At 34.3% G+C, this 19,115-nt stretch overlaps 1 protein-coding gene across 1 annotated transcript in view; it reads left to right on the forward strand.

Moving 5' to 3' along the window:
* The window catches only part of LOC109851581 (casein kinase II subunit alpha-2), a 15,697-nt gene continuing 12,549 nt past the window's right edge, over positions 15,968–19,115 (forward strand). The window contains exon 1 of the mRNA XM_020421791.1: positions 15,968–16,224. Within this exon, the coding sequence (XP_020277380.1) occupies positions 16,139–16,224 (86 nt within the window). The 5' untranslated portion in view covers positions 15,968–16,138. The remainder of the gene's footprint in view (positions 16,225–19,115) is intronic.

Genomic DNA, 19,115 nt, shown 5'->3' on the forward strand with positions numbered 1-19,115 from the left:
ATACTATTTCCGATAAAGAAGATTCAGATGATGATATAATTGATACTATTCATGATACTCCAATGTTAGATGATAAAGTAACTACTAGATCTCATTTTAATTTGATTGCTCATACTGCTTTTATTTCAACTATTGAACCTAAAAATATAAAAGAAACCTTACTTGATGATTTTTGGATAATTGCAATGCAAGATGAACTAAATCAATTTACTAGAAACAGTGTTTGGGATCTTATACCAAGACCTCAAAATAAATCTATTATTGGAACAAAATGGATTTTTAGAAACAAATTAGATGAATCTGGTCAAGTTGTTAGAAACAAAGCTAGATTAGTTACTCAAGGTTATAATCAAGAAGAAGGAATTGATTATGATGAAACTTATGCACTTGTTGCTCGTTTAGAATCAATTAGAATTTTACTTGCATTTGCATGCTTTATGAATTTTAAATTATTTCAAATGGATATTAAAAGTGCATTTCTAAATGGTTTTATAAAAGAAGAAGTTTTTGTAGAACAACCTCCAGGTTTTGAACATGAAAGTTTTCCAAATCATGTTTTTAAATTTAAGAAAGCTTTATATGGTCTTAAACAAGCACCTCGTGCTTGGTATGAAAGATTAAAGAAGTTTCTTTTAACTTCAGGTTTTGAAACTGGAAAAGTTGATTCAACATTATTTATTAAAAAAATAAATAAAGATATTTTACTAATCCAAATATATGTAGATGATATTATTTTTGGTTCTACTAACAATAATCTTTGTCAAGAGTTTGCTAAGACTATGCAGGATGAATTTAAAATGAGTCACATGGATGAACTGAATTTCTTTCTTGGACTTCAAATTAAATAATTGAAAGAAGGAATATTCATCAATCAAAGCAAGTATGCAAAAGATTTACTCAAGCGCTTTGGAATAGAAAATACAACAAGCAAACCAACACCAATGAGTACTACTACATCACTTGACAAAAATAAAAATGGTAAGAATGTTGATCAAAAGCTTTATCGAGGTATGATTGGATCACTTCTTTACATTACTGCTAGTAGACCTGATATTATGTTTAGTGTATGTTTATGTGCAAGATTTCAATCAAATCCTAAAGTTTCACATCTTAAAGCAGTAAAAAGAATATTTAGATATATTAAAGATACTACAAATTATGGTTTATTTTATCCAAAACATAGTTCTTTTGATTTAATATCATATAGTGATGCTGATTTTGCCGGATGTAAATCTGATAGAAAAAGTACAAGTGGAACATGTCATTTCTTAGGACATTCACTTGTATCTTGGTTTAGTAAAAAACAAAATTCAGTATCATTATCAACAACTGAAGCTGAATATATTGCTGCAAGTCTTGCATGTGCTCAAATTTATGGATGAAACAAACATTATCTGATTATGGCATAAATTGTCCAATATCATCCATAATGTGTGACAATTTTAGTGCAAATAATTTATCTAAAAATCCTATTCAACATTCACGTACAAAACATATTGATATTAGACATCATTTCTTACGTGATCATGTGCTTAAATGTGATATTTCATTAGAATTTATACCTACTGATAAACAAATAGCAGATATATTAACAAAACCCTTAAATGAAGAAATTTATGTTAAATTAAGAAGGGAATTAGGTATATGTTCAATTGATGATTTAAATTAAATTTTTAAAACAAATACATATGCATACATACCCTTAATAGTCGACTAATTTGACCTATAGTCGACTACATGCACAAGCATTGCATATAAGGTTTTCTGTACATTATAGTGTAGTCAACTAATTTCACCTATAGTCGACTACTCTGAGTTAAAATCTAAAAATCAACTTTTTGTCGATTACAGTGTAGTCGACTACTTTTCTTACTAGTCGACTACTAATACTGAATTCATAGTTTTACAGTTTTAAAGCTTATTGGATGTTTTTTAAATCAAAACCCAAAACCTAAAACCCAATACCCGTTTCATTTAAGTAGTGTGCATCTCAACCATATATTTTTAACTCTATCAATCCTAGCCACATATCTAAGATAAAATCTTCACCTTTCATTTATTTTACAATTCAATCTTGACCATACAATGTAATTCTTTTAAAAAAAATAAAAGATAAAAACCTAAAAACTACCCACTAACCCATCCTAAAACCGATTCTTCTTCTTCCTCTCTTCAGAACCCACTGATTCCAAGTTAGGGCATCATCTTTCTTCTCAATTCTTCTCAAAATTTTCATCAAGTTCTTCATTTTCTGAATTCTGTCAGGTTCCGTAGTCGACTACATCACTTAATAGTCGACTAATCTAGGGTTTTAACAATCTGTGGTAAATTTCTCAACTTGATCTTCGTATTTTCAGTTATTTTTCTGTTTCATCATGTCTAGAGCTAAGAAAGCTAAGAAAATTCATACTAATGTTAACAATGAAATCATCATATACTTAAAAAATCCTGATTTACTTGAAGAATTTAACAAAATATCCTCTTTTGAAGTTCTTCCAGGACGATTTGTGAAATTTGATGATTTTATTCCTTAGAACTTTGGATCATATTTTAAAAATGTGGGATTGCTTGAATTATTCTCTGCTGAAAATAGAAAACCCACATATCCTTTTCTTGTTCAATTGTTCTATACTAATATAGAACGTGTTGGAACAATTGGTGGTACTGAAAAACTTAAAACTCTTGTAAAAAGAATAGAAATTGAATTGACTACAAAGTCAATTGGAAAATTTTTTAAAAATCCTTTTCAAGGAGTTTCTCTTAGATCAATTAGGATGAATGATTCAGATCTTTTATCTAATCATATATTTCTTCCTGGTTATAGTAAACCTTTAAATAATTCAAACAAACTTCGTCCAATTTCTAGGTTCATTGCACGAATCTTAGCGTATAACTTGTTTCCAAAAACCGAGAGTTTTCATTTCATTTCCCTAGATTTAGCAAAAGCTCTATATGCTATAATGAGAAATATCCAAGTTAATTGGGCTGAAGTTTATTTTGACAATTTTCTGACAATACCAAGAGGATTTCTTCCTTATGGTGCCTTTTTAACAAAAATCTTTGATAAATTTTATGTGGATCTTAAATCTAAAAATTCTGTTGTACGTTCCATTAAGTTCTCTGATTCCAATGCCCTAACTAGGATGAAGTTAACAAATTTTGAAATTCAAGAACAAAATTCTCAAGATGAACCTCATCCTCATCAAGAAGAAATTCCACAAGATATTCCACAATCTTCAACTCAAGCATGAACTTCTTCTAGTCAACCACCACCACCATTTCCTTCAGAACCTTCATGTTTTTCAGATGTGCAATACAATACACTGTCTGCACGTATTCTTGAACTTGAAACTGGTCAAAGAGCTCTATATTCTCAGAATTCCTATATCATTAGTAATCAAGAAGAGCTAATCAAGAAGTTTAAAGACTTGGATACAAAGCTTAGCGCGTACTTTCAAGGACATCAACCTCCTCCAGCACCTTAGAAGTTTATGCATGCATCATATTAGATTTGGATGTTTTAGTTTCAAAATAATTATGTTCTTTTGTTAGTTATCTATGTTTAAGTATCAAAAACTATGTAGTTGTGGGTTGTTATTAAGACATATGTAATATGTTATGTTGCTACAATGTCTAGTATGTTGATTGTGTGTTTACATTACTATGATCTATGATAGTTGATATATGTGCTATATATTTTAAACAGATCATGGTGATGAACATTGTGGATCTTTTGGTCTTTATGGCAAGTCTTTGCCTACCTATTTGGATGTGTAAAGTTATGGATTATGTTCATAATCTGGATGATTTGTTTGAAGTATTAGCTCATGTTGAAGAAATAATATCATGTTTAGCATAAATGTTTATTCCTTTTTGTTGATAACAAAGGGGGAGAAATGGTTATCTATATTAAATTTATGTAATTTGCATATATGCAGGGGGAGTAAGTATGTTTATTTCATAATGTTTAAACTTTATTATAATATGCATAAATTATTTGTTATCATCAAAAAGGGGGAGAATGTTGAAAATAATGTTTAAACTTTATTATAATATGCATAAATTATTTGTTATCATCAAAAAGGGGGAGAATGTTGAATATCATATCTCCATGATATTATACAAAAAGGGGGAGAATGTTGAATATCATATCTCCATGATATTATTTTGATGATAATAATTTATACAATGAGTGTTATATGCAAATGCACTAACTTTTATATGCAGATTTCAATATCAAAATATGAACAAGTGCAAGTTGAGTTTAAGGCATTATGAAGTGAAGAAGATGAATATCATATGAGATAATGTATTTTACATTTTCTTTACTTAGAATTATTGTACAAGCCTTGATCACTCACACACACACACATAAATATTAGAACACACTAACACAGGCTTAGTGTGTTGGTTAACTATAGAAATCCCCTATGTTAACCATTAGAGTTATAGTTAATAATTGAGTGTCAAAACATTTAATTCATATCATTTTCTAACTCTTAGTAGTCGACTAATTAGAATAGTAGTCGACTACTCATGTATATGTCTTAAATATATGTTTCTGTCAATTTACAATATAGTCGACTAATTTGGATAATAGTCGACTACTTAAGCTTATGACAGAAATATAAGTTTCTGTCATTTTACAGTATAGTCGACTAATTAACATTATAGTCGACTATTGAAGGCAAAATTTATTTTTTAAGTTTCTGTCAAATTACAATACAGTCAACTAATGAACTTTATAGTCGACTACAGAGAAATTTTCTAAATTCTCAGAGTCTGTTTAAACTCAGTATAGTCGACTAATCTGTCTTATAGTCGACTACAGATATAGTTTTTTCAGAATTTAAAGTTTGAATTTATGACTGTTTATAGCCATTTTTAAACGTTTTTAAAGTTAAAAAAATTATCTTTTCAAGGGCTATAAATAGGTTATTTGTTCACAAAAAATGTAGAGACTTACATACCCATAAGCTTTGATCTTTGTGTATTTTTTTTCAAGTGAAAAATATTCAGATTTTGAGAAAAAGAAGAGTTTCTGAAATTGTCTTTGAACATTATTCAAATACTTATTGTTTAGGCAATTTACAGAAGTGAGAATCATTCCTAAACCACTACCACACTACACTATAAATCAAGGCTTATAGGAATCAAAATTGCTGCTTCAAAAGTTCTCTCGGTTTGTGAGAGGTGTTAATCTCTTGGTTTAGAGATTGGTGTGCAAATTGGTAAGGTGTTTGTCAATTGGTGTTGCAATTTGCAGGGACTTGCAAATTGGTCAGTGTTCTAGTGTATCTATTTCAGATCCTACATATTAGATGCATAAAACAAAATCTAATTCCTACTAAAGATTACATAAATTTTTTAGAGAAAACTTACATAAGGAATTAAAGTGATCTCAATCTGATAGACAAAGTAAATAAAAAATATTTACTTAGATGTTGGATATAGTTTCTATAAAATTATAAGGCTGAGCCAAAGAGAAGTCTGATCTAAAAATATATCAATCGAGGAGAAAAACCAGGAAAAGGTTAGAATAAACATTATGGTTTAAGTTTCTTACCTCCAAAGTGGATTGCTCCAAAGTAGAAAAAGCGAATATGTAATAGAGAGGGATAGAGAACTAGGGATAATGAAAAGTCCTAGAATTGGTGAGGACACCATTGTTGGGGTATTTTATCGCTATTAAGTCACGTGAGAGAAACAAATATCAAGCTGTAACAAAGTAACTCTATATGAACTATGATAGGTTGGGTTTAAGTGGATACAAATAGTAATTAGAATGGGTAATACAATTCGGCCAGTTCGGGTTAAAAAACCTCAACCCTACCCGAACCAAACTCTAATAAAAACTAAACCAAACTATCAAATTTCGGTCTGTTCAGTCGGTTTGTTCGGTTTGAACCGAACCATGCACACCCTTATCTGACAAACAAAATAAAAAATTGAGTTTCCTCTAACCCCAATCATGCATCTACTTCTCCTAATTAGACATCTAATGCCTAATCATATGCCTACTACCGGACGATCAATTGTCTGATTTTCAACCAGACATCTGATGTCGCACTATTAGACGACTCATTCGTCAGTGCTCCTACAATAATAATCTACCGTGATGTCGTTTCATCATCATTTTGTCTCTAGTCTCTTCATAACTCCTTGGAATTATTATAGGGGCTAATTAACCATATTTTTACATGTTTTTCCTAGATCAACAAACATAGAATATGAAGAACTAGGGTTTCATGCAAGTTTTGTGCATGGCTTCCAATTCTATCAACTGCGTATGTATAAAACCTTATTAGATTTGATAATAACTTGTCTAAAACATTAGGAAAATATTAACTAAGAACCCTAATATGATTAGCATGAATTTTCTTGGGTTTATACTAGATTCGAAGAAAATCAAAGAAGAGATAAATCAAGAATAAGCCTAGAACAAAGTGGAGAAAACATTCACCGAAATTGAAGATTATTTTCTCCTACTAAATCTCCTCTCTCTGTCTATCCTCTGCTATAGAAATCCTACTATAGATTATATTTTGGAGAAAGAAAAGAAAACCTAAGGATCTGGGGTATTTATAGGCATTAGACCTATTTATAAATATAATTTCTTTCACTCTTATTATAACCTGTAGAGTTATATATGCAAATCACTTTTAGTATTAAATCCAATTCATGATTAATTCATGAATCTCATTCTAACAAAATTTATTCTTTAGGGAATTTTATCACATCGAGTAGAAATAATTATATAATTTTTAAGAGTCTCCTTAATTAAATATATAATTTAATTAAAAAATTCAAGGTCTTACATCCTACCTCCCCTTAAAATAAATTTTATCCTCAAAATTTCTAAGTATGGTAGATATGTACCTCTAACAAATCTGGATACTTCTTCGTTATAGAATCCTTTTGCTCCCAAGTAGCTTCATCAAGTGAGTATGGATTCCATTGCATAAGCACTAAAGCAATGACCTTATTCTTCAAGTGCTTCTCCCTTCGGTCAGTGACTGAAAGTGGATATTGAGTGTAAAATAAGCCACTTCGATCATCAATTCCAAAATATGGCTCTTAGCGGGTATGCATTTTCTCAACTATGATACGTGGAACACATTATATACACATTGCAAAGATGGAACAATGCTAGACTGTACGCTACCTTACCTACTCGTTCTATAATGTCAAATGATATATATGATATATCACAGACTCAATTTCCCACTAGCACCAAAATGAATAACTCCACAAGTCGGTGAAATTCTAAGAAACATGAGATCTCCAATCGTGAATTCTAACGACCTTCTACCTATACTTGCCCAATATTGTCCCAAGCCATCTTGAAATGCTTGCAAACCACCTTAATTTTCTCCTTGAATAATTGTATGAGTTCATGATCTAATAACTTTCTCTCTCCTACTTCATCCTAACATAACAACGATCTGCATTTTCTCCCATACAACGCCTCAAATGAGGACATCTTAATGCTAGCTTCATAACTGTTATTGTAGGAAAATTCTACAAGATGCAAGTAATCTTCTCATGAACCTCTAAAGTCTAACACACACAAACACACACACACACACACACACACACACACACACATATTAAGCATGTCCTCTAATATCTGAATAGGTTCGGTTTGATTAGCTATCAGTTTGGAATGATAATTTGTGCTAAATTTCAATCTAGTGCCCCAACCTCCGTTACAAACTTGTCCAAAAATGAGAGACGGACCGTGCATCTCGATCTAAAACAATGAAACTAGCATCCATGAAGTCATACTACATTTTGCATATAATGCTCCACTACCCATTCAGTAGTTTGCCTAACTCAAAAAGGAATAAAATGAGTGCTCTTGGTAAGTTGATCAACAATCACCCAAACCGTATTATTCTACTTTTGTTTCCTAGGCAACCCTGTCACAAAATCTATAGTAATGTGCTCCCAATTCTATTCTGGTACCGGTAATAGTTGCAATAGACCGACTGTCTTTTGGTGCTCCGCCTTCACTTGCTAACATATGATGCATTTGGATACATATTAGGCGATGTCACTTTTCATACCATCTCACCAAAACTATAATTTTAGGTCTTTAACATCTTCATTCCTCCCAGATAAACCGAAAACATCAAACAATGAGCTTCGTCAAACAATTCTCTTCGAACTTCGCTTGTTGGAACGCACAAGTGGTTACCTTTCCCCAAAGAATTTTCTCGGTGAATCTAGATGTCATTTCTCTTACCTTCAAGTATTCTCTTTCTAGCCTCAGTGAGCTCCTCGTCATGCAATTGCAATTGTTGCTCCTTAATATAGTTGATCAAATGAATCTGGTACTTGTATATTCATCAATTGTTCCTGACTACCCAGTAGAAAAACTTTAATACCATGATTCTCAATCTCCGTAACTAACTTTTTTTTTTACTTATGACCCTCATAGCACTTTCTGTTAGGGCCTGTTTGGTTCGTTTCCTTCACTTTCTATAGATGACTTTCCTTCACTTTCTTGTGTTTCCTTCACTTTCCTAAAAAATGTTTCTTGTGTTTGTTTCGCCCAAAAATATGTAGTGAAAGTACTTTCCATTATTTTCTAGTGTTTGGTTCAACTTGAAAAAAGAAGAAAATAATTGATGTGTGAATAGATTCCCTCATTTTCTAGTGTTTGGTTCAAACTAAAAAAATCAAGAAAACTTGATTGTGGTCACCATTGTAAGATTACCACCCATCATCATAGTTGTGCTCAGAAAAGGCCATTTTTTCATTATCTGCCTCGCCATAAAGTTTATAAATAGCAATGTTGGCTGCAATATATTGCCTCGCCAATATATTGTTGCTATAAACTTTGGCTGCATATCTTAAAAATAGCCCATCATCATAACACAAAATATTCATACCAACCAAAAACCAACCAAGAGCTGAAACCAAGGCCGAGAGCATGTTGAAACCATGAACAAAATTAAAACAAAGGCCAAGCATCAACATGAAACCAAAGGCCAACCATAGCTGACCAACAACACATAATAGTACCAAGAGCTGAAACCAAGGCAGAGAGTACAATAAACCTGCACAAATTTGAAATAAAGGCCAAGCTTCAACTGAATCCGAAGGCCAACCATAGCTGACCAACCAAAGGCCAAGCAAGAGCTGAAACCATTGCAACCATGGGGCTCACCATTGCAACATGTCAGGTACACAATGGAAACCACAAAAAAGCACAACTGAAACAAAGTCATAGCACTTTGTTTGGGCCAAAAAGCCAATAAAATGGGAGTATGATATCTGACACAGGAAAATGAGGCCAAGCAACATGTCAGATAGCATAGCATAAACCACAAGAAAGCACACAACTGAAATGAATCACAAATCTAGACTCACCAAACCAAAGGTCAACCAAAGGCCAACACAACTATTTAGGGTCCAAGGGCCAAGCAACAAGAGGCTGCAACCAACCAAAAAAACACACCTGAACATGAATCATCAACATGGAAACAACAAACCAAACAACCAACATGGAAATAGCAAACCAAAACAACCAAGAGCTGAAACCAAGGCCGAGAGGAGGTTGAAACCATGCTGACCAAGGGCCAAGCAACATGAGGCCAAGCTGAAACCATTGCAACATTATAGGTACACAATAGAAACCACAAAAAAGCACAGCTGAGCTCAAGGGCCAACCAACCAAGAGAATGGAAATCAAACCAAAGCTCAAAAGAAATTATAGAAAATGTGCTCAGAAAAGGCTCTTTCTTCATTATATGCCACGTCATGAAGTTTATAATAGCAATGTTGGCTGCATTTACTGCCTCGCCAATTGATCACTAGTATAAACTTTAGCTGCATATCTTCAACATTGAAGCCCATCATCATAACACAAAATATGCATACCTCTTTAACTTTAATTCATTGAGGGGAAATCATTATAGAACCCTACTTGTAAACCTGTCAAACACATAAAGCATTAGCATACCAAGTTTATAATATAACATATAAAGCCACGACTGAGATGCATGAAGATAGAGATAGTAGCATAAGTTTTGCACAAATGTAAGTTTAATACATGTACCATATATATTAAGTTAAATATAATTAGTGCTCAAATAGAGCTCACATCACCGCAAAAATTAGTTATCATTTTAGCATGAACTCAGAACAGATCAAAGCTCAAACAGACCATGAAAATCCACATATCAGAGCTCAAAATCGGAGCAAAAAACAGAGCTCAAATCGGAGCAAGAACTCAAGATCTCAAGAACAAAAGGCATTTAGGGTTTTTGAAACCAGCCCAATAGGCAACAAAACAAAACGTTTGCTGGAAATGAATAAGGCAAGCACTCAACTGTACTCAAACACTTAGATAGCTAAAATCAAGGCCGAGAGCAAGGCTGAAACCAGCATGCTGAACATTGGTTGCAAATTTCCAATTACATAACAACCATTTCAATCAATTTCCCAAGCAACACAACTGAACATTTGCTGCAAATTCAGACTGCTTGCCAACACAACACAACTGAATCACATGGGCCAATATTCAGATAATCAGACTGCTAACCAACAACAATGAAACCACAAAATGGCATACAAGGGATAAATCACATACAAGCACACAACTGAAACCAAGGCTGAAGCAACAACTGGGAAAGCATAGGACTGAAACCAAAGGACAAGCATCCGTTAGCAAGCACACAACTGAAATCACGTGAGGGGAAACAACTGAGACCAAGGCTGAAGCATCAACTGGGAAAGCATAGGACTGAAACCAAAGGACAAGCAACAATTAGCAAGCACACAACTGAAATCACATGAGGGGAAACAACTGAAACCAAGGCTGAAGCATCAACTGGGAAAGCATAGGACTGAAACCGAAGGACAAGCAACAATTAGCAAGCACACAACTGAAAGTAGACAGAAAGCACACAACTGAATCTGAAACCGAAGGACAAGCAACAATTAGCAAGCACACAACTGAAAGTAGACAGAAAGCACACAACTGAATCCAAGTACAGAAATCCATAATTGAATATAAGGCCAAGAAACAGATGGAAAGCACACAACTGAAAAAAGATAGTTGCTGGAAATGAATAAGGAATGCACACAACTAATAAATGTGCTCAGAAAAGGCTATTTATTTCATTATCTGCCCCGCCATGAATTTTATAATAGCAATGTTGGCTGCAATATATTGCCTCGCCAATACATTTGCTGTTATAAACTTTGGCTGCATATCTGAAAAAAGCCCATCATCATGACACAAAACATGCATACCTCATTAACTTTAATTGCACGAGGTGAAACCATTCACCTTTCCCCACTAGTAAACCTGTTCAAACAAGTTTGCATTAGCCAAATAATATTCGATAAAACATTTAAAGTCACGGCTGAGATGCATGATTATAGAGATAGTTGCATTAGCTTTGCACAAATGATAGAGATAGTAGCATTAGCTTTATACAAAATATACATCTATCATTGTTGATGTATCCAAAAGGATGAGCAATCATCTAGCTCATTTTCATACAAAAATAATTACACAAACATGGATATAATTAGCTAGTTTCACAAAAATATCCCAAAAGCTAGGCAATCCACAATACCACCAATCTAATCAAGAGGATGACTCTTCATGAACTCAGTCAACACCTTCTTTTGCATAATAGTTGGCCTCCCCATAAACAACCTAGCTTGTGATTCATTCTCATGCAATTCTTGATAAAAGTTATCAAGAATTTCTATGTCGAATTCATCATCATGTGCAAATATAGCCTTTGCCAACTTCTCCGTCCAATGCATACTCACCATGCGCATAGATGAGGTGAATTGTTTTACCTCACTTACTATCTCACGCATAAGCACCGTATCTTCACTAGACCTCCCCCCCTTTCCTTTACGCGTCTTTGACACGTCATTTTTAGCTTTGTTCAAACTAGAAGATGGATTGGATTTTGGTGGCATAGTTAGAACCTTCGGTAGTGGAATATCATCTTCATCTAAAGAGACATAGCTAGGCGTCTTCACCGTTGGCGTACTAATATCATCATCATCAACACCAATACTAAAATGTGTACTACCACCAAATTGTGACATAACATCTACCGCATAATCTCCTCTAGCAACATCATCTCCTATAATATTTGCGAGGTCTTCATAATGTTTCATGGGCTTGTTGATGTATTCCCTAAGTTTAGAACTATTCATACTCTTGTCCTGCATAGTTAAGGCATAGTTAAGGCATAATATCAAATACTTATATAGACAACATTGAACAAATTAGAAATATTTTTAGGTGTAATGACCACTAGAAAATAATTCATACCTCTAGCCATCTATCAAAGCAAGCCTCATCCATAGTTATCATCTTTTGTGCATCATCCCAACCGGCACCGCTCAAGTTACGACATTTTTGCATGTCCAAGAATCTATTACGAATAGTTTTCATACGATTTTCCACATTTTCGGTGGTGAACGATGAACCTAATTTTTCATTTATATGAAAGGCGGCGCTACAATAAGCGGTTTTTTTGAACTTCTTATCTGCCTTCATTCCATCTTTAGCACACTTTGCAAGAAAAGAAATTAGCAAATCATCATGTTTACTCTCCCATATTTGGTTAACTCTCCGCTTGTAAGCCTCTTTTTTTTTAGATTTATGAGCAATAGCTTTCTTTCTCCTCTTTGGATTAGGAGATGAACTTTCATCACCATCGAGGCAAATATCACTTCTCTTGTTGCTTTGTAATTGTTGATTAGGTGACGGAGTTTCACCCATGCTACAACTTTGACGTTGTAAAGTTGGAGGAGCATTTAGCATGCTCATGAATGACATTGGGGGTGGTTGGCCAATGCCCCAAAAGTTAGCATCATGCATTTGAAAATTATTCCAAAGATTAGAACCTTGGCCAACTTGTGAAGAGTGATAAGGCATAAATCCCGAATTGAACCCTTGTCGGCCATACCTAGAAAATAGTTGTAGAGAAATGTGAAAAACAAACGCAAGTTGAGTAAAGAATGCAACACATAATAGTAGCATACTAATGTTTCTAAATTAACACATAATAGTACATGAAAATAGAAAAATCGATACAACACATAATTGTAACATACAAATGTTTCTCAATTAACCTTACATAGTTTTGCATCACACCATCATAAAATAAAGTACAAGAAATAGAAAAATGCATAACATAAGATAGTATACCTAAGACATTGCATCACATGCCTACTTCATTAGTATTCCCTCCCTTATATTTTCCACAATAATCAACCCACATTGCCCAAGCTATTTCATCTCTACGATCCTTCCATACGATTCTTGATTGTGTTTGCTCCCTTAGAGTTTGGGGTTGAGAGAAATCAACAATATTATTCTCATCTTCCGTAGCAACATCACCTTCATCATCTTCGATCTCAACGGTCTCATTGAATATGTCATCATCCGGGTCCACCATTGCAATATAATTGTGAAGAACTGCACAAGCTAATACGATATCCACTTGTGCGCGGAAAGGGTAATGAGGCTTTGCGGTAAGAATTTTGAAACGATTCTTCAAACAACCAAATGTAGATTCGATCTTAGACCTTAAAGAAGAATGTCTAAGATTGAACAATTCCCTTCTATTTTTAGGTGTTCTTCCTATTTGTTCCTTCAAATGGTAACGAACACCACGATATGGGGAGATGAAACCCGGCATGGTCGTGTATCCCGCATCACACAAGTAATATTTTCCTACAATTTATATAATTAAGTTAGATGAACATGCTTTTAATCACAAATTAAAGAGAGAATACCTTGAAATAAGGATAGTATAGAGGGTTGCTAAGGATCTCCTGTGGAACTTCATTCTGTGCTTGTCTTAAAAAGCGTGATCGTATGAGGCAAATTGCTTCTAACACTTTGTTGAAATACCTACTCACAGTCTCACCAGATCTAATAAAATGTGACCTAATACTTCGATTTTTAGTTTTATGCCCCAAAATATTCAAAGTCATAGCAAGTTGCTCCTCCACTGTAACATGTCTTGAGTCTCGCAATAAATCATTCCTCCTCATTATCCCTGCAAGCTTCACAAAAGCACCACTACGCATTCTAACATAGTTGACACAACTATCACTAAATCCATTATATATACGATCCAAGTGTTGTTTTCTATTTTGATATTGAATTGTTTTCTCAACACTAGGACCTGCACGTATAGATCTACGTCTGCTTTGCATTCTCCTCATGAAGGTCATAACCAAAACTAAGACAGATAGTGCAGCACCCGAACACATATTAATTACTGTCTCTTCATCGAGATCACCATCCATCTAAAATACAAACATCATATTAAAGCAAATACCAACATTAAATGCAAATGATCAAAATCTTTTAAGAAAATTATCATAATTATTTATGAAATGTTTGACAAATTCTCCTATCTGTAGATAATCAAACTATTTAATCAAAATACAAACGTCGCACTAGAAATATGTAGGATACTCTCATTCCATCAAGGTGAAATCATTCACCTTGATCCTCTTACAATAACGAATTTATCATCTATGCTTTCTTTATTTTGAGAGATATAAGTTGCAAAATTGATTTCTCCAACGCATCATATGAGAACAAATCAGATAACCATACAAGCTCATACTATTAATAATTTCTATGAGATATACGTTGCAAGGATTATACATATCAAATTAAGACTAGTTAGATAAGCTATTAATAATTTCTACAATCAAAATTTTCAAATAATAAATAGATGTCTGCATACCAAAATCTCAAAAAACAACCAATACATGACATGCAAACTGGAAAAATACACAGAATAATCACCAGTAAAAATTTTTACCTTCCTAGTGGCAGAAAGCAGAGAACTGTAGTAGATAATCTCCAATATCTACACCTGCCAAGCAACAACTACAGATTTGAAGTCGTTTTGCAAATCGTAGTGGGAAATGGTGGTCAAAATACCCAAACTCAGACAAATTTTAAACCTGGCGTCAAAGGAAGAAGGAAATTGATAAATGAAAGCCATAAAAAAATTAAATAAATACAAAAGAATTGATTTTTAGCATTGTACCTCCATAAATCAACCAAGATCTTGTACTGTTTTCCCTTTTGTTCGAAGGCTAGGGTTTCAATCGGCGTCAGACAGCACAAATGCGATCCAAACAGACCCAAAAGGTGGACGACTCAGGGGTAGGAGGTGTGGTGGTGGAGGGCAAGGGGGAGCAGGGCGTCGTCGGCAAGGACAGCGATGTCGACGCCGAAGAGGGAGTGGGTGGACGGGAGGTCTGAGTCTGAGAATAGGTTGAACCCTAGATTAGAAGGCGTGAGGGAAGGAGGAGGTCGAAATTCTTGGTTGATTCGGGCGGGAGGGAGAGAAGGGCGGGAGCGGGAGAGAGGGGCGGGAGCGGGAGAGAGGGGTAACCAGAACGAGTGGAAAGGGGAAGAGCAATCGGAGATTTTTGTACGGGAGAGAACAAAGAGGAGTTTTCCGCTGTAATCAGGGGTTTTCGAGCGGAAAATGGAAGGGCGAAAAAGCTGTCAGAAAGCCCGCACGTTTCTTCACTTTCTTTTTTCTTTTTAACGAAGCAAACACCCGATTGTGAGGGGAAGTAACAAATTCACCCTGTGTCAGTTTTCCCAAAGGCCATTTTCCCTCATTTTCTGCATTTTTTGGCCGAAACAAACAGGCCCTTAGTGCACTGGGTACAACATTCACTTTACCTGGAAGATATTAAAGATCGATATCATAATACGTCATGAGTACTAACTATCGGCTTTGGCGTCATATTAAGCTCCTTCTAAGTATAAAAATACTTGAGACTCTTGCGGTTGATGAAGACTTCCACTTTCTCTGAATTTTTGGCCCCATAAAGGCCCGAACTGGCCCAAAGACAATCCAGCAGTGAAAAAAAGAGTATAAAAAAATAAAAGAAAAAAGAAAAAGGGAAAAATGTCGTCATCTCGCACAAAATCTATAGATATTGAACTTCCTTTTTCTTTCGACGACCTCATTGAGATGCCTCCAATAGCGGCCCTCGCCCCAATTGGATTCCAATAAAATTGTTATCATTCTTATCCTTATTTTCTTTATTTCGAATAATAATTCCCTTTCTACTTGTTGAATCGGATCGAGATCCAATCTCCGCCATGTCGAAAGCTAGGGTTTATGCCGACGTCAACGTCGTCCGCCCCAAGGAGTACTGGGATTACGAGTCGCTCACCGTCCAGTGGGGGTAAAAACCCTAACCCTAACCCTAACCCTAGCTCGAATTCACCTCTTATTTTGTGCAGAGATCTTTGCTCCTAGGTTTGAATCATCTGTTTCTTTAGAGTTTATGATGCTTTTGTTGATATTTATGCGATCCGATCATTTTTTTTTGTCTTGAGGGGGTGAAACTGGACGCTAAAAACGATTGGAATTTATGATTTTGTGGACTTTGTGTTCTTTAGGGTCATTGTACACTGGGTATGTATTCGTATTAATGTGGTGAGTTTATTTTAATATCAATTGATGTGAAAGAAGAATCTTGATCACTAGTAGAGAAAGCAAGAATAGTTTGGAGGTGTTGTAAGTTCTTGTTGAGAGAGTTTGAAGTGTCCAAAGTAGGATTTGATCAGCAAAAGTTGAGGTATTATGATGATGTCTCAATTGTAGATTTAAATTATGCAACAAGTTATCCTTTGAGTACCTTTGAGTAACCTTTATGGTAAAAGATGATGGGATGGACGAATATGGGAAAAAGAATGACGCGTGGGGTTTCTGTGTTCTATTTCAGAGGAACTTGGAGAAGTCTTTTCTTTGCCATTGCCCGCCAACAATAAAATGCAACTCTAATCCTCTGCTAATCTGTCACTACTGCTGGATGGGGAGCACGGTTAACATTAGTAGATATGACGTGTTAATTTTTTTATACCAATTAAACAGATGCGATTGCTTAAAAACCTCTCTTCGACAAACCATATAAGTCCATAGCTTCTTTCCAAGGCATGTCATTAAAAGAGCACAAAAAACACCTGTTTTGCTTGATATCTAATTTTCTTATGGATTTTATATGTAACATCTAAATAGTGAACTTGGTTCACTATGAGTTTTCAAGATCTCTACATATCTTCTCTTCATTTCTATGACATAATATATATTTTATGGCTAAATTACTAGATTGGTATTTTGACTTGACCGTGTTTTTTAATATGGCATTTATTTCTACTTCGGCGTCAATATGGTATTTGAACTTGCGCCCCAATGAAAATAAGACCCTTTTTTCTCGCCGGCGGTGAGAACTCTGGGGAGCTGTATTTTTTTTGGAAAATTTCTTACATCCCCTTGACCCATCAAAATTATTGAATCTACATCCTCCTCCAACCTCCTCCGATTCAAATTCCTTTCACTCCTTTACCCAATAAAATCCTCTTTTGAGCCCCCCTCCCTCTCCTTGAACCTCCCCCAATTCAAACATAAACCCTAATCCGACCCGAACAAACTTCATCCAAATCGATAGCAAATTGAGTTAGGTTTTTGGTTTGAATTGGGGGAGTTTGAATGAGAAAGAGGGAGCTCCATTAATGAGAGGGAAAGAAAGAGTGAAGGAGGATCTTACTAGACAAAATGGTGAAAGAATTTTGAATTGTGGAGGTTGAAGGAGGAGGGTGTAGATTTAATAATTTTTATAGGTCAGGGTGTGGAAGAAAAATTTTCCAAAAAATAAAGTTCACAATAAAATGGCCTTATTGTCCTCGGGGCACAAATTAAAAAACTATATTGATATCAAAGCAGAAATAAAGACCATATTGAAAAATAGGGTCAAATTAGAATATCAGCTTGGTAATTTTATTTTAACTAGTATGGTGCACGTGCTTTGGATGTGGATGTATTTGTTTTATGAAATTATAGCAATATCTTCTATATTATTAATTTTCAAATGTTTTTTTATGAAATAATTAGTAACTATATCATGCATGGATATTGGAGGATGTTCACTCAGTCACAAAGGCAACTGTAAATGAATTTATAGTATTAAGAGAATTAAAAGGTTTGAGATTCATGGACATAGAAAACAAAGAAAAGGAAAACCCATAGAAAAAAATAAATAGAGTACTTAATTATAAAGAAAATGTTATGCTCAAGAAGTCATCATGATTTCTTTTACAATGTTGTTATAGCCATGTAACTAATAGGGCTCTGACTTCGACTGTTTAAGTTTGTTTAGTTCAAAAATTAATCAGTAGTAGCTATCAGAGAATTTCCTCTATTTATCAACACGCTTATTTATTCTAGAATGTTCTAAAATATGATTATGGAGGCTAAGTGTGAGGAATAGCTTATAATGCGGAACTCTTCCTGAAAATTGTCCTGTAGTGGCCAAGATTTGCTGGAATAGTTTGTCCTTGCACTCCGAATAACAATTGGTCCTTCATTAAATTGGTCTTATCTTACTTTCCCAAATTGTTCATCAATCCTTAGATCTCAATCATCAAAAATGAAATAGTACTTAACTATATAAGGCCTAATCATAGAAAATGCTTTTCTAAATTTAGATTGAAGAGCAACTGATATCTAGGTATGAAGCATACCTACACTTTAGGCAAAAGTTTCTCCATCAATAGTATATGCTAACGGAAACATGAATGCTAAATTGTTTCTTAAGGAGAACACCAAACTGAGTCAAAAGTTCAACTTCCCAGAAAAGTCACTAATAAGAAGAAACAAGAAAGAAGAAAAGCTACTACAACCTAATAATTGGATATTCCGTTCAAGTATACAAAATTAGATATAATATATGAAATTAACACGGTCAAAGCGAAAAATAAAGCTACTACAATCTAATAATAGAATATTACATTTAAAAGAAAGAAAATTTGATCCTTGAGAAGAAGATAGCCTCTAATTCGATAACGTTTTCATCTAGATGCAAATGAGTTTTTGTTTGAGCTTTAATAGTGTAATTGTAGGAATTTGGCTTAGCAGGTGATGCAAGGCTTTGAAGAAAATGAACGGTTAAATTTATAGAGTAGAGATACAGATGAAAGAGAGGTTACTTAGAGGGAAATGAAAAGGTGTTTAGTAACTAATTGGGTCCATAACTCATGCATTCAGTTAAATTATTTCTTCTCATGCATTTGATTA

The sequence above is a fragment of the Asparagus officinalis genome, chromosome 8, assembly GCF_001876935.1.
Source record: "Asparagus officinalis chromosome 8, Aspof.V1, whole genome shotgun sequence".
NCBI lineage: Eukaryota > Viridiplantae > Streptophyta > Magnoliopsida > Asparagales > Asparagaceae > Asparagus > Asparagus officinalis.